Source organism: Haliaeetus leucocephalus, unplaced genomic scaffold, assembly GCF_000737465.1.
Source record: "Haliaeetus leucocephalus isolate CR32 unplaced genomic scaffold, Haliaeetus_leucocephalus-4.0 Scaffold158, whole genome shotgun sequence".
In the NCBI taxonomy this organism is placed as follows: Eukaryota; Metazoa; Chordata; class Aves; order Accipitriformes; family Accipitridae; genus Haliaeetus; species Haliaeetus leucocephalus.
Window position 1 is genome coordinate 2,113,759 of NW_010972594.1, and position 14,706 is coordinate 2,128,464.

Sequence of the window (14,706 nt, forward strand, 5' to 3'; positions counted from 1 at the left end):
AATGTAGTACAGCTTTACCCTTCTCAAAATCCCATGTACCCATTTGACACTCCAACCAACCTGTGTTTTGTTTGCCTTCACAACTGCCAATCAGCTTGGCAATGGACCAAATCCCAAGTCAGGATGCTCTAGTGCTTAGTGAACCCCGAAAAGCACCAGGTCAGTGGGAGCTTCAGGGTATGCAGCACCTTCCAGAATCACCTGTTTTGATGTCATGCATGTTGGCACCTTGTCATTGAGTGGTTAACAAGGGTACACTTGAGCACATGATATGCTCAGAAAGACACATCCTACCGGATATCGGTTGTTGGGCTTTTTCCAACACTCAACCTTCGTTTCTCTCCTCAGCACCTCTAGAGATTGTCTTCCCATGCGTTACCCTGCTTTGGTGGACAGACTCTCAGAAGCCTAGCTCTCCGAACCCACTGGAGAGGACGCTGGGCTCTGAAATCTAGGCAGCAGGAAGGCACTCCAATCCTTTTTTCTTGTTTTAAATCTTGTTCAACATTTTGGTTTTTTCTGGACTCTGGAAGCCAATTCACATAAGTAGGTAGACAGAGACCTGCAATTCCTTATATTAAGGCAGAGCCTCTTGTTAGTACATTCATCTACAGCTGGGCAGATTATAGGCAGGGATTTTTTCTGTGTGAAGAGAGAACTTTAATTTAGATTACTTCTCTGAGGACTTTACTATCTGGAAACAGAAACTGCCACTTAGAAAAAACGAACACCAAAAGCAGAGGCTCAAAGATACTTTATGAACCTAGGCTTCTGGCAATAGTAGTTAGTTGTTCAAATGCCTTTTAAACATCGCCCCACGGACCTTCCTGTCTTTGCACACACAGCCATATTTTGAACCACTTAGGAATGTTATAATTTGTTTGATATGGCCTGTGGTTTCACAATGATGCTGAGCTTGTCATTGAGGTTACCCTGGAGAGACAGACAGATTTGTTTAGATCATTCTTTGCCAGTCTTTGCTAATCTTTGCACTCTTTAGAGGAGTTTGTGCAAATTGTGACATCTAAGACGCTTCCAGAATTACAGAAGTCCCAAAAGAATACAAAAGAGTACAAAAATGAATGGAGCAACACTGGCATATTTGATCACAGGGTTCAGCCCCCCCATCCTACTTTCAAGACACTTTATGAAACTTGCACAACCCCTTAGTCCAGCTAAATAAATACTCAGTTAAATAAAGCTGGTCTAGCTTCACAGCAAAATCTAGCTTTCAGTTTCCATTGTTCCTGTCACAATGCTACGCACTGAGGTGCAAGGATGTTAAGGAAGCTTGTTTGATCAGTACTGCTTAGTATCAGAAATTTGCAGGTTTGTTGGTTTCCTTCCCAAAGCGCAGCTATACAGACTCATGGCTCCCATTGAGTCTGTGTGGAATCCTGAATGGTTGGCACTGCTGAAAATTTCAACTCTGTATTTTGTTAAAACTAGCATGATTTTTTCGAAACCTACATTCTTTATGGTCAGTGCTCTGGATTTCCTGATCCCACTATTTCCTGGTACCAAAGACTAAGGAAGAAAATCTGCAGATGGTATAACCTGGCTTGTAACCTCTCCCTACAACCTTCATAACCTATATTAAGTTGGAGGGATATGAAGAATGATGTAAAGATATAATGTTTTATATATACAAATAATGGTAACCATAAACAAAGACACCTTTCTCCCTGTATGACATTAACTGCCACTTGAAATTAAGAATCTTCTCTATCTTTTGAAAAAATCAGATTTTTGCTATTGCATTATACAGAAAATAAAAATGCTCCACTTGTATTAGTTTGAAATGTTACATACTGAAACAATAATTTTTATAGTGGTTTTAATACAAGATAGATTGATGTATTGGATGTTGTATGTTTTCAAATGGAGAAAAAACATGCAAAATAAGTGAAGGTCAAATTTCTTGTGGTTAAACCCATGAAGTAAATAAAGAACATATTTTGTTTGTTTGGATCTTGGGGGAAGAAACTGCTTTTATGGTGGAGTAGTGTATTACACTAAAGCAAGCACTGTAATGTATTGCATTTCAAAATCACGTATTTATAAGATAAGGAATGTACTGACATCCAACATAATCAGTCTCAGTAACAAAACCTTGAAGCAATTCTGAAAAGTGAAAACTTGAAAAAATGTACCTTTATTTTCTAAATGATAACATACAAAGGAGGAAAAAAACCTGCACTGAATGTTGGCATAAACCTTCTTATTACTAGGACCTAATAGTGAAAATTTGTTTATCGTACATGACTTTCTTACATGAGTCTAATTCAGACTGATCATTCAAAATGGCTACATTTGAAACTTCCTGTCTTGCTGAACCCCACTAACCTCCTCATGATCCAGGTCTTAATGATGCAGTATTTTACCTTAATTCCCATACTTGCGTTTCACTCGGAAAATTGTACATCACCTTTATTGAATATGACTTGACAGGTATTTTGTAAGTTTTGCTAGTAAAATTTAAAAATGTGGTAACTTAAGACAACTACAGTTCAGAAGTGGTTAGGAGGAGTGTCTGGAAACTTTTTAAATTTTGAAAATTGTTCCTGTTCCATTCAGGGAGAAAACCAAGATCCTTCAAGATTTCCTGCAAAGAAACAGAGAATGAGAAGCTCAGAGTAGAGAATAACATTTTGTTATTAGAACTACTATTTGACTGGAGAGCATCAGCAGTCCATGCAGTGATACTGCTTTGGGAGCTCCTTTGGTTTGAAGCAAAAATTGCATGTAGTGAACACCCTCAGCAAAAATTCCTATCAACTTTGATTCACTCATTAACACCTGTGGTCACACCTAATCACCATTTTCCAAACCCCTTATTTTGCAAAATTCCTAACCTGCTGAATTGATCTCTCTCTCCCAAGATAAACAAGCTGCTCTGTATTGATTTATGAAGGGTTGCATTTGGGAATTACTATGTGGTAGGGAATTACGACATTTCTAAATTAACAGTGGTGTTGAGTATGAAAATGCTAGCCTCTGTGATCCACAGGAACACAAGATGAATCTCAATATTCCTAAAGGAGGAGTGAGTTAAGCTCATTAGTTTTATGAATACAAATAAACACAGTGTGTTTCTAATCATATCAGTGAGTCACAGTAGAGTGCGAATTAATAGGATACTTTTGCGTGCCTGAAGTCTGTCAACCTTTTCAAAAAACAGTGTGCTTGCCCCTCTTCCTTTCCCCAAGCACAGCTGATCACTAAGCAGCATTAAGTCCATCATCACAGCCAGGACAGTTTAGGTCACAATCCTTAATCTCCTTTATATGGGGACATTTATACTGTCACTACATAAGCGCTACACAAAAAAGTACCACAGCCTCTTTGCTAGTTGTGCCAAGTGGTATGAGTGCTGTGTGTGGTGGAGCTTAAGAAGTGTAATACTACATAAGCAGATCTGAAAACATCCCAGTCACACCTACTCAGACCATCTCAAGCTCAAAAACATTTGAAAACCTACTTTTCAGGGCTATCCTCATAATAAAAGGGACAGAAAAGAGAACAGATTTAAACAGAACACAAAGTTCAAAATGGATTCAAGTATGATGGTCTTCACAACCTCTTATGGATCAACATTTTGCAGGCTATTACTTCTTCATTAGGGGCATATGATTTTTCAGATTAGACGTGCATTTTACACAGCTACAACTCTAACTTCCTGATTGCTTAACTTCTGTAAGATTCTGTTCATTAAGAAAATACAGGAAAGAGAACAGAGGTTACCTAAATTGGAAGTTTTGTGTGCGTATCTGTTTTTTGGGGGCTGAGTTGTTTTAAACTGCAGAGACACCATGATAAATTTAGTTTAATTATGACAGTTGTGATTATTCCTCAGTCGCCACATAATGGTAGAACATGTCTACGCTGCACGGTCATCTCAGCAAAACTCTCATGCAAGTACAGCTATGGTTTATTCAGCTTGGACAAAGCACTTTTTCGTGGTTAGAAAAAGAGTTTAGAGAAGTAGTAGGAAAAGAAATTATTGTAGTTTTATCTATCTATCTACCTATCTATCTATCTATCTAATCTCCCTCCTGAGCCCACTCCAGCACATAAGCTTAGAAATTTCACAAGTTAACGAATTTCCAGTAGATCTCTGATCCCGTTTTCCTCCATAAGGATCAGCAATAACCCCCAGATCCCATCCTTGATTCACATTCTTCTTTCTGCTAGTCCCTCCACCCAAACAATTCCACAACCAGAAAGGCACATGCAATACCACTTAACTGTAAGTTTATACTAAAACAATGCCCTAATAAAAACAACACAACTTTTATGTATTCATTCCAAGACCAAGAAGTTTTATAGCTGTCATTTGGACCTGTATACTTTGGCAAATACACTAGCATAACTCATGCAAATTCTCTGGCATGGATAAAATTGATTTTATTCTGGAGCAATTACTGTGTTCACAGAATAAATGTGGGTTTGATATTAAGATTTCATTTATGGTAGAAAAGTCTGTCCACCTGGAGAAGACATTCCAGAGCAGTCTGAAGAGAAAATTGCCCCCATAGTCCTCCCCAGTGGCTTGATAGGATCCATAATTTTTATCCAGTTAAATGCTTCTGCAGCAAAGTCACAGCCCTTCCTGATTTTCTCATCGGGCAGTCCTCCAGCAAACTTCACCCTGTGCAGCAGTCTCCCAGTAGTGTCTTGATTCTTACTCTCCCACCCTACATTTGTGAGTCATCCTTCTGTTTTTTCTTCAGATATTTCTTCATATGGCCTCCATGTGCCTGTCCTCCTTCCCATGACTTTCTCCACCACCCCTCTCTCGAACTGTTTTTCCCTCACTGTCCTCAACTCCCATTCTCTCCTTGCCAAGAAACTCCCTTTTTCAGTTTCTACTCCCATCCCAAAGTTTTCTATTTCTTTCTTTTGAGTCCATTAAATTAATGGATTTTGTCAAAAACAGATTCTTGCCTGATTGCAAGCAAGGAAGCAATATGGCCCCTCAAGCAGAAAAACTGGCATTACTGTCGCCTCTCCAGCTAAAGTGGAGGTCTGCAGCTCCCTGTGTGTGCTGTGAGCCAGTGGATTAGAGGATCTGCCTAAATATGAAGCTGTGAACCCCAGCTGTCCATCAGACCTCCTATAAACAAATCCTCCACTGGAACTGCCTCCCCAAAACTCTCACCCGCTAAATCTTTACAAAGAATAAGATCTCTACAAAAACTCTGAAGGAGGGGATAGATTTTTTTTTTTTATACTGAAACCCAGAAACTCTAGGGAGGGGAAATGCGAACAATTTTGTCAAGGCAAAGGAAACATATGGTATAATAATTAACTTGAGGACAACATAAAATCATATTATAATACATTTGCACTGGCCCTGTGCTGAAACTGTGTGCTGAACAGGTCTTTGTTTGCTCATTAGTCACTGAAACACCCAAACCTTCGGCACAATGTTTGAATGTAACAAAAAGACTAAATAAGTGGAAAGCCACTGGCAGCATACCTTCTGGTGATGGACTGTCTCTCTCTTCTTTACTGTTCTCCCTAACGTGAAACATCCTGGATTCAGCCTCCCTATTACTGTCCAGACACAGCTCTGTTTTTGCCATCCACCGTGGGGTGGGTCTGCAGCCTGAAGCCACAGCAGCACATCCTTGGCCCTCATAGGGCTCTGAGCATACTGGGGCTCCGCGCAGTCCCCATCTGAACTGGAAAGAAAAAGGAAGGAAGAGCAATTGCATGGCTGAACCACATGAAGCACACACACACACATACGCTGTGCATTGCAGGGCTCATCGGAGACTGCAGTTTGCTTAGCTCTTTTAATGAATTCCAGGCTTGGTGCAAATGGTGCCATCTCCAGCTGATGGAGATAAAATCCACAGGATCAACCTGGGAGAAAGTGTGTGCCTTCACTTTGAAAACTCACTTATAACCTTTCTCATCTCCATTAGCAATTCTAGCCCTTTCAAATGGTGCGATCTTTCCAACATATTTGAACTGCTATTTGGAATTTCATTGCTAAAAAATGATGAGGAAGGCCAGTGGGAACAACAAGGAGAGGCATTTGAAATTCCACAAGCGTGTCCTTCTAAGAACAGGTATGACTGCCACAGCGCCCATCAGTGAGTGGATGTTATACACCATTACAGTCAAACTCAGAGAGGAACACGTAATAGCTGAATTGCTAAATACACCTCTAAAGTATGAAACAACCTGTTATTTTCACTGTTGTTTTTGATCAAGAGACTTTGCATTGCCTGTATGCTTTTAATTTTCAGTTGTTAGAAATCAAAATAATATCTAAAAACTTAAAAAACTGGATACCAAGCAAACTTAAGTGACTTTGGAATACTGTTCATCCTTTCGGTGGACAGGAGAGAAATCTTAAAAGGAAATACCACTTGAGAATCTGACTCTTGGCACTGAAATTAACATACACGCTGAAGAAATCCAACGCTCCTCCCCATTTAGGCTATCATTTACTTAATAGGTAGCACTGCTAGGAGGGTGCATGAGTGATGCATGAAGCATCAGAAAGTGCACAAACATGGTATAAGTAATTGCTTGTCTGCAAACTTTTAAGATTATGTAGCACTTACTAAGAAACAGCAAGTTTTCTCTTTTCTCATATGCAAATCCATTTGCTTCCTTCTTGTGCCTTTCTCTTACTGCTTCCTCATCACTCATGCCAGCTTTAGAGAAATGTTTGTCATAAAAGTAAAATTAGACCAACCAGCAACTGTCAGAAAAAACACACATATTTTACAAGCAGTTTAAAGCTTGCTCCCTTTCTCTTTACCTGAAAAAGATCTCGTTTTGCAAAGGCTTGTCCCTTTTCCTATATATATCAGTTAACCTAATAAATTATTTCACAACTCTGTCATACTTTTATCCCTGGGTTATAAAATAACCTGTTTAGTTCCTTCTTTTATAACCTTCCTTATCCTTTATTTTCCTTCTGGCTTTTATTTTGGGCAGCATTCTTTTTAAGCTGCTCTGCAAACTACCAGTATCTCTTCACCCAAGCCCTCTCCTGAATATTTCCCTCCTGGGAAACCTAAGTGAGATTTAGCAGGAAGCCCTTCATCATACATACTTATGAAAGAATGAATTTACAGTAACAACTTCATGCATGATGCAAAGCCCTATTGTGTTTGTACCTTTCCACCTTCTCTTCCTTCATCCTACTACCTGTCTTACTATTTTCTTGGTTTTGGCTGGGCTAAAGTTAATTTTCTTCACAGTAGCTCATATGGTGCTATGTTTCAGATTTATGACCAAAACAGTGTAGGTAGCACACCATGTTTCAGTTATTGCTGAGCACTGCTTACACAACATCAGGGCCTTTTCTCACGCTGCTACCCTGTCAGTGAGTAGGCTGCAGGTGCACAAGAAGCTGGGAGGGGACACAGCCAGGACAGCTGTAATTTGGTTGTGCTGATCCACAATGCTTGGATATGAGTGTTTTAGTAAACTGCAATCTAACTTAAACTAAGAAGATACTAGAGTGGCATTTAATGACTTAAATGGGCTGTAACAGATTCGTAAGAACCGAAATTTCCGTGGCCACAGGGTCTCATTTAATGGGCTGACACTTCTAAGCTTTTGCAATCTGTTGCAATGATGCCAGGAGGAAAAGGATGAGTGCTAACTACTTCTTACCTTGCTACAGTGACTACTTCCTGGGTGACTTGAAATTGTAAAAGTTCTGGCTGTTCCTACCTGCTCTTGTTTTTTTCCTGAAGATCATCTGAGCGACAGCACCTCTTGCTGGAGAGCTGCAGTTCAGGCCTTTTGTGGAGCCTCATACCACCTAGGAGAACTGTAACACCTCATGAGGCTTCCTCAGACAACCAGTCCTATACTACAAACTCAAATGTTACCCTCTGGCAAGAGGCTCTCATGTTAACTTTCTCCCTCCTTCGCCTGCACCACGACTCCACCATGCAGGTCTATATAAGGGCTTGTCCCTAACATATCTGTCCTTAAGTGAGCAGGGGAAACCTGAACCAGGATGCAGATGCCTGTATTAACATATTTCTATATAGCAACATATTCTATATATCACCTGGGCAAACACAACTTGAATGAGTGCACAACACCTTGCAGAGGGACAGCAGCCAGAATATGCCCTGCTGGACTTTGCTGGAGGTATCTGTGATGATACCTGTCCTGAAAAGACACAAAAGAATGACAGACAGCCAGCCCTCCCTGGTGAAGCAGACTCTGCAACAGAGACGTAGGCAGGTGAGTCTATGACACACGAGATGCCAGGGTGTCTCAGGGAGGAACAGAACTATGAGTTCTGTCCTAGGGTGACCCAAACAATTTCTGACGTCAAAATGGCACCTCACCTGGGAACCGGATGGGTGTTTGAATCATGAAAGTTCTTTGCTGTCCTGACACACATTAGCACAACAAATTATTGTAAAGACTATTTGGAATGCAGAGTCCATTCCAGTTCTGCTTCTCTCTATGCACTTTTGCAGATTGGTCAAATTTGTTGGGATGGACCTTTGGTGGAGATGTGGGTGTGACTTAACATGGCTACACCAAAGGCAAAAGTTTCTTAGATGCATACAGAGTACTGATCATACAGGTATCCCGCCATACACAATGGGTCATGCAGGTACCCTGCAAACATCTGAAGACAGCTTCTGAAATTCAACTTATGTCCCACAGCAACTCTGCTGGCTGAGTGCTGAAAATCGTACAAGAGGGTCCATGGATTGGACCATGAAAGCTGAAAGAAAACAGGGATACACTCATCCATCCAAAGCAGCTCACAGTCATCATTACAGGCCTGCTTTTAGCTTCAGCTGTGGTGACATGTTCAGAGACGATTCGGAGGGGGATTTGCTCCACTCCTGGTGCAGTCCTGTTGGCTGGCTGGACAGCAGAGCCAGCCCAGAAAGGGACATGTGGAGCCTGTGCGTGCTGCTGAGTGTCAGAAGAGCTAACCTGGGCAGAAAAGCAGTGGAATATGGCACAAGTGTGCCTGTCACTCTGCTTTTCAATATGGATGATGGATCAACTCAAATGCCTCTAGCACTCCAGCCACAGGCATATTCAGTCTGTGCAAAAAGGGGATGACTCAACCTCTGGTTCCTCCCTGGTCAGATCACACTGTCACAGCACTCCTAATGCACTACAAGGCGAAAACTTCTGCAGACAAGAAATGTGGCTGCTAAGCTGACATTGCAGTGTGACTACCTTTGCCCTTCCATGCATGGAACAGATGTAATAACATGACCTGAGCTCAGTAAGCATTTTAGGGTAAACACTGAACACCAAAAGGACAGATCATTTCCTTAACTGAAAAGAGGAAGAGTGATTTACAATTTGTTATGATAATCATAAAAGTAAGTAACGGAAGATTACCTTTTTGTGAAATTAACTGTTCACCTTTAGTCAGTTTTGGCAGTACCTGGCTCCTTTCCTTGCTCCTAGTAAAATCATGAGCACTGTGCAGAAGTTGAGAAATGTATTTTGTGCAAGACTTAGGGTCTGTTTTTCTTTAACAGCTATGAACAGACAATGATTTGATTTGTGACATTTTAATTTCCAGTTCCCTCAGTATTTTATGCCCTGCATATGCTGTAATTCACTACCAAGGGGCTTTATGAGGTAACCCTTAGAACATTAGCAAGGTCCCATTCTGCTGTCAGCATAGGCCTAAATAAAACTCAGGACTAATTTTAGCTTTTATTGGAATGTGCTATTAGAAAGAAAAGGTCAAATGTGCTCACAGGAAGGCAGTGTCAGTTTGAGTTTCTGGCTTGAACCTGTTTCTCCCTTGCAACAAGGGACACTTTCCTCCACCCATTCCTGTCAAGCAGAATAAATCAGAGCAGCAACATCTGTTTAAGAGGAGGAATTCTGATACACTTGTAATGTTCTAAAATACTCCCTCTTCCCAAAATATATTCAAAACAGTGATTCACTATTCAGGGATGAGAGGTGAGTGCATTGACACAGTACTTGTACTGTCTGGGCTGTCAATACTGCAGACAGCATTCTCAGCTGATTCTAACATGAGATTCTTCTCTTTTAGTGAAAAAGAGTCAAAAGATTTTTTCAGCAGTACTCATTGCCCCTGCCCCAGTGGGAAAACTAGCTGGTCCGTTTCAAGCCTATGGAGGCAGCTGGGAATGCCCAGTCACTCTGTGGAACTTTTATCCTTTCTGCCCTTTCTCCACTTCTTTAGAAGAATCCATCTTGCAAGAAGGAAGAAAATAATCTGTCTGCTCCACATGGGCCTTCAGAGAAAGTCTTTGGCTCCTGAAAGGCATATGCTTCCAACACCTTTCTTCTCAATACTTGAGAGGGAGTCTCTACCCCAGAAAAGAATTTTTCTTCTCAAAGACAAAAAAAAAAATTACTTGCCAGAACTAGCAGTTGCTCTCAGGGGCTAATCAGACCTAATCTTCTCCTCATTACCAAGTTTCACAATAAATATCTCTGAATTTGAAAGGCACAATTCATAGAGGGAGACAGAGTTTGGAGATAAGCAATCTGAACTGCCACTACACCCAAGCCTCAAACGTGCTTTCTGAGGGCACTTCACCCTGCATCCCCAGAATACAAATAAATGTGGAAAATACTTATCTTGTGGAATATTGAGACAAGTAACCACCTGTGATACAGGGACTTTCTGACAATAGATAAACAGGAGGTGTACGGAAATGCAGGAAAAAAAATTAGTTAAGATATCCTGGAGGCTTAATTACTAATTTGTATTATTAATGTTACAAAGTCTCCTTAAAGTTATCTCTGTGCATGATTTATCAAGGACTATCAAAAAGCAGTACAGATAATACTTACTACAGTTAAATTGCTATGATCACATGAAAAGGTTTCTCCCCAGAGAATTCCACTAGCAGAGAAACTGAACTGAATAGAAAAGAAAACCTAATGTGGGAAACCAACATAAGGTGTTGTCTCAGATACCGTAAGTACCAAACAGTCTCAGCTACTGTTTAATAATGTTTTATTTGCAGTTCTAAGAAATGCCCAGAATTAGGAAAAATGGCTTTCAGTGATTCATTTACACATGCTGGCATTATGATGAACATCACTTAAAAGGCAGGCCCTATGGAGGTAGAGTATTGCAAATTAGTTGCCTGGCTTCTGCAGCTGAAGGATGACCTCTTCTCCTTTTTAACAACAGCTAGCGCACAAGACTGATGTTATATATAAATATATGTACACATCGACATATATATGTTAAGGTGGGGGTTTCTGCAGTTACAAAAGCATTAAAAACATTTAAATTATATTCAGGAGTTTAATAATTTACAGCCCACAGCTTATTTTCATTTTAAATCCTAAGCAGTAGTTAAGAGGATACTGGTGAAATAGGAGAAAGAATTCAAAAGGCACATCATTCTCATGAAGGTGATGAATACAAGCAGATTGGCACTGTAGAAAACCTCTGAATGTCTGCAACACAAGGTAAGCCCTAGAAGGTCAAGAGTAAGAATACCATTTCTGTCACTTCTATCAATCAAGTACCCCATCTTCCTCTGACTGGTTTTAGTTTAAAGCCTGGCAGGGTCAAATAACATGGTAAGAGAATACTATCTCCCCAGGCAAACTAAAGACACTCCTCTGGCAAAGGGGTGGCAAATACGTTCAGCTACCCTGAGGAAGCCCACATTGTCATACCATCTGTTTTTATTTAAGAAAAAAATACTACCATTCAGGCTTTCTGTACAGTACCTCTTCTGTGTGAGAGAGAATTTTGTTTTGAAAGGAGTACAATTTTACTGTGAAAGTCTGATGAAGAATTTCTTCCCATCCAAAGATTTTCTGAGTAAGGAAGCTCCAGTTTTTAGTCACAGCCTTGCATTAAATATTTGCTGACCAGTCAAAAACACAGAAGCTTCTTCAAAAGTCTGGTGTCTATGGAAGAGCTGTTCAGAGAATCTTTTCCAGCACAAGTCATGTTGTCAGGTAGGAAAACGGTAGTATAAACAATAGTAATGCAAAACACAAAACTTAAAAAAAAAAAAACAAAACTTTAAAATAGTCATGTAATTTTTAAGAGCCAAGATCTAGGTTCACTGAAATTAATGAAAGTTTGGTTACTGACAGATAAGAGATGAGAAATTAATCTGAAATATGCTTCACATCAAGATGCATCTCAGACATATCTTCTCTAACGATTTGGAAAAAGGTTCCATTCAAATAAACCCAGAAAAGATTTCTCTGCAAGGAATGAAAAATCTTTTAACTACATAAGCTTACAAATCTGAAAGAGAACTAGACGAAAAAAAGTGAGACAAAAATAGAGGAGCTGGAAGAATTTCTGAAATTGTGAGCTTCTTTCACAAATAGCCAGAGGAACTCTCTGTAGGTCAGAGTACCAAATGTTTCAAAATTTCCTATTTATCCCTCGGCAGCAGCACTAACTAAATCCTCACAGGAGGAACAACGCGGAAAATTTGCAACATCTTTACTTTGAATGTCACATGGTCTATGCATTAAGCAGAAAAACAAAAGTTGGCAAAGGCAGGTGAAATTATAACAGTTGCAGATTTGTACTAAGCTGTCTAACTTGGGAATACTAAAGAATACTCCATAAGGAAAAAAAATGCTGCACATTTCATTCTCTTTTCAGTGGAAATGAGAAAGCTGCAGTTTTCTACTTAAACCCTACCTGAAGTTTCCTGAAACCTTAAACAAAGAAAATTAATTTGGAAGAATAAATATTCTTTTCAAGAGGTATGGAGAGAACAATCCTGTTTTCAAAAGCATTTATAAAATAGTGTTACTTGATGGTTATTAAATGTAATATGAACAATATACATGAAGTTTCTTACCTCCCCCCTTAATAAATACATTAAAATTCCTTGGACTGTATCAGATTTTCTACTGCAAAAGTAATTTCTCTTTCTTTTTTTCTCTCTCAAATGGTCTCAAAAGGCACCACTGATAGTTACCATGGATGAAACAGAGAACGTGATGTGACTCAAAGTTTATCTTATGGGGTATGTCTTAACATTCAACTCAAAGGAAAAGAATGCTTGGTTTACATCAAAACCAAATTCCTGAAGTAATGCAGGACCTCTCAGACTAGCCCTGAAATCTGTTGTCCTTGATCCAGTATCACTGTATTTTCATATATAGTATTAACTGCATACTTGTTTGGAGAAGAAAACTTTACAGAAATTCTTAAATATCCCAATGATAGTTTTATTATTCATTTAAACAGACTTGTACATCACACAGAGCTTAAAAGCATGATTATAAAAAACAATCACTACCCCCCTTTATTTTTTTTAAATCACAAAAGAGTTTAAGAGCTGAGCAACTTACACAGAGGTGATAGCACTTAGATTTTCTGAGGTCTTGACAATACTAAGTATCTCATAAATCTAATTCTCAAAGTAGAGAATCACAAACGTCACCAGGCACAGAGGCCCTATTAAAGTATCCTCATTTATCTTTCCAGAGTGCCTTTCTTTATCACATTACTTGATACACTCACATTTACAATTCTGAGCTGCCCAACCTCCTCAGCCCATTCTGTACTTGTCACAACACACAGAAATTGCAGGGACCCTTTTTCCCAAAACAAAGTCAGACCATCAGGGAAAGTCTATCAGATTGTGTAAGTATGTTCTCAACACCAACATGTAAACAGAAGTCATTGGGTCTTCAGTAAAGGCAGTTTTTCCTTCTGAATAATAATGAACAGCTGTTGTGAGAAGTGTAAAGAGCCAATATGTTCAACACAATATCCCCATATAATTCCTTCAGAGATTAAACTACAACATTAATGCTTGCTACAACAGTATTTATATATAGTCAACTGGCTCCATGAATAGGAAATAACATGATTTATTGCAAAGAGTAGATTTCAGACAAACAGGTATTTAGAAGTCCGGTTTGTTATGATTTTATTTAAACAAAATAAGAGTTTAATGTTTTCATGCAACATTTGCACTGAAGTCTTAAATAATCATGACAAACAGCAGAAGTAGTTAAGGAATGCACTAATTATAGACCTTAGTGAATATACAAAAAACCTCAGCATTATAGGTTATACAAAGTAGATAACGTCTTTAATACCTTCCCAAAATACTGCAGCAGCCGAGACACAGTGATATGCCTTACAAGGGCATAGGAATGTAATTTAGAAATCACACCGGAACTACCCATTTCCTTTAATTTCACAAACAAGACAAAAGCAACATTCAACTCCACACACTGATTTTTCAACTTATGTCTATACAGTACCTTGAGTCTTATCCAAATAGTAAAAGTTAGACATGTCATTTATTTAGTAAACAATTATGCAGTAAATTTCTATTACATTTCTTCCTTGGTTTTACCTGGAGTAGCCATGTTATTTAAAAGAGGGCAGGTTTGGCACTTTTATACTGATGTCACCAATATTAATATTTCTTGGGATCTCTGGCAGATTCATATTCTTTACAGCTGAAACAGCCCGGGCTGGAGCTCCTGCTAAACCAGCCTGTATATAAAGTGAGGAAAAATGCAAGTCAGGCAAAGCTGATCACAAAAAGATTAACTAGCAATATACACAAACAACTAACTTTTCAAGTATTTCCATGGTTACACAATTAGAAAGACCAGATGGTAGTTGTGTTTGGAATGAAATGGGTTATTTGAAAATATTAAACCAGAAGGAGAAAACAGTTCACACATTCCTTTTTAATATGGTAAGACATGTAATGTCAACTTGATGGAAAAGTA

General features: G+C 39.2%; 1 protein-coding gene across 5 annotated transcripts in view; it reads right to left on the bottom strand.

Annotated features, from left to right (window-relative positions):
* Nucleotides 1-2,326: 2,326 nt before the first annotated feature.
* AP3S1 (adaptor-related protein complex 3, sigma 1 subunit) overlaps nucleotides 2,327-14,706 on the bottom strand; it is a 44,178-nt gene continuing 31,798 nt past the window's right edge. Inside the window, exons 6-7 of one of the 5 annotated variants that reach the window (XM_010562354.1) lie at nucleotides 14,322-14,464; nucleotides 2,327-2,605 (exon numbers count right to left, since the gene is read on the bottom strand). In XM_010562354.1, the coding sequence (XP_010560656.1) occupies nucleotides 14,336-14,464 (129 nt within the window). In that variant the 3' untranslated portion in view covers nucleotides 2,327-2,605; nucleotides 14,322-14,335. Of the gene's footprint in view, nucleotides 2,606-5,638; nucleotides 5,688-13,168; nucleotides 14,465-14,706 lie in introns of those variants that run through there. The other 4 variants (XM_010562355.1, XM_010562353.1, XM_010562352.1 and 1 more) reach the window with 4 other exon arrangements.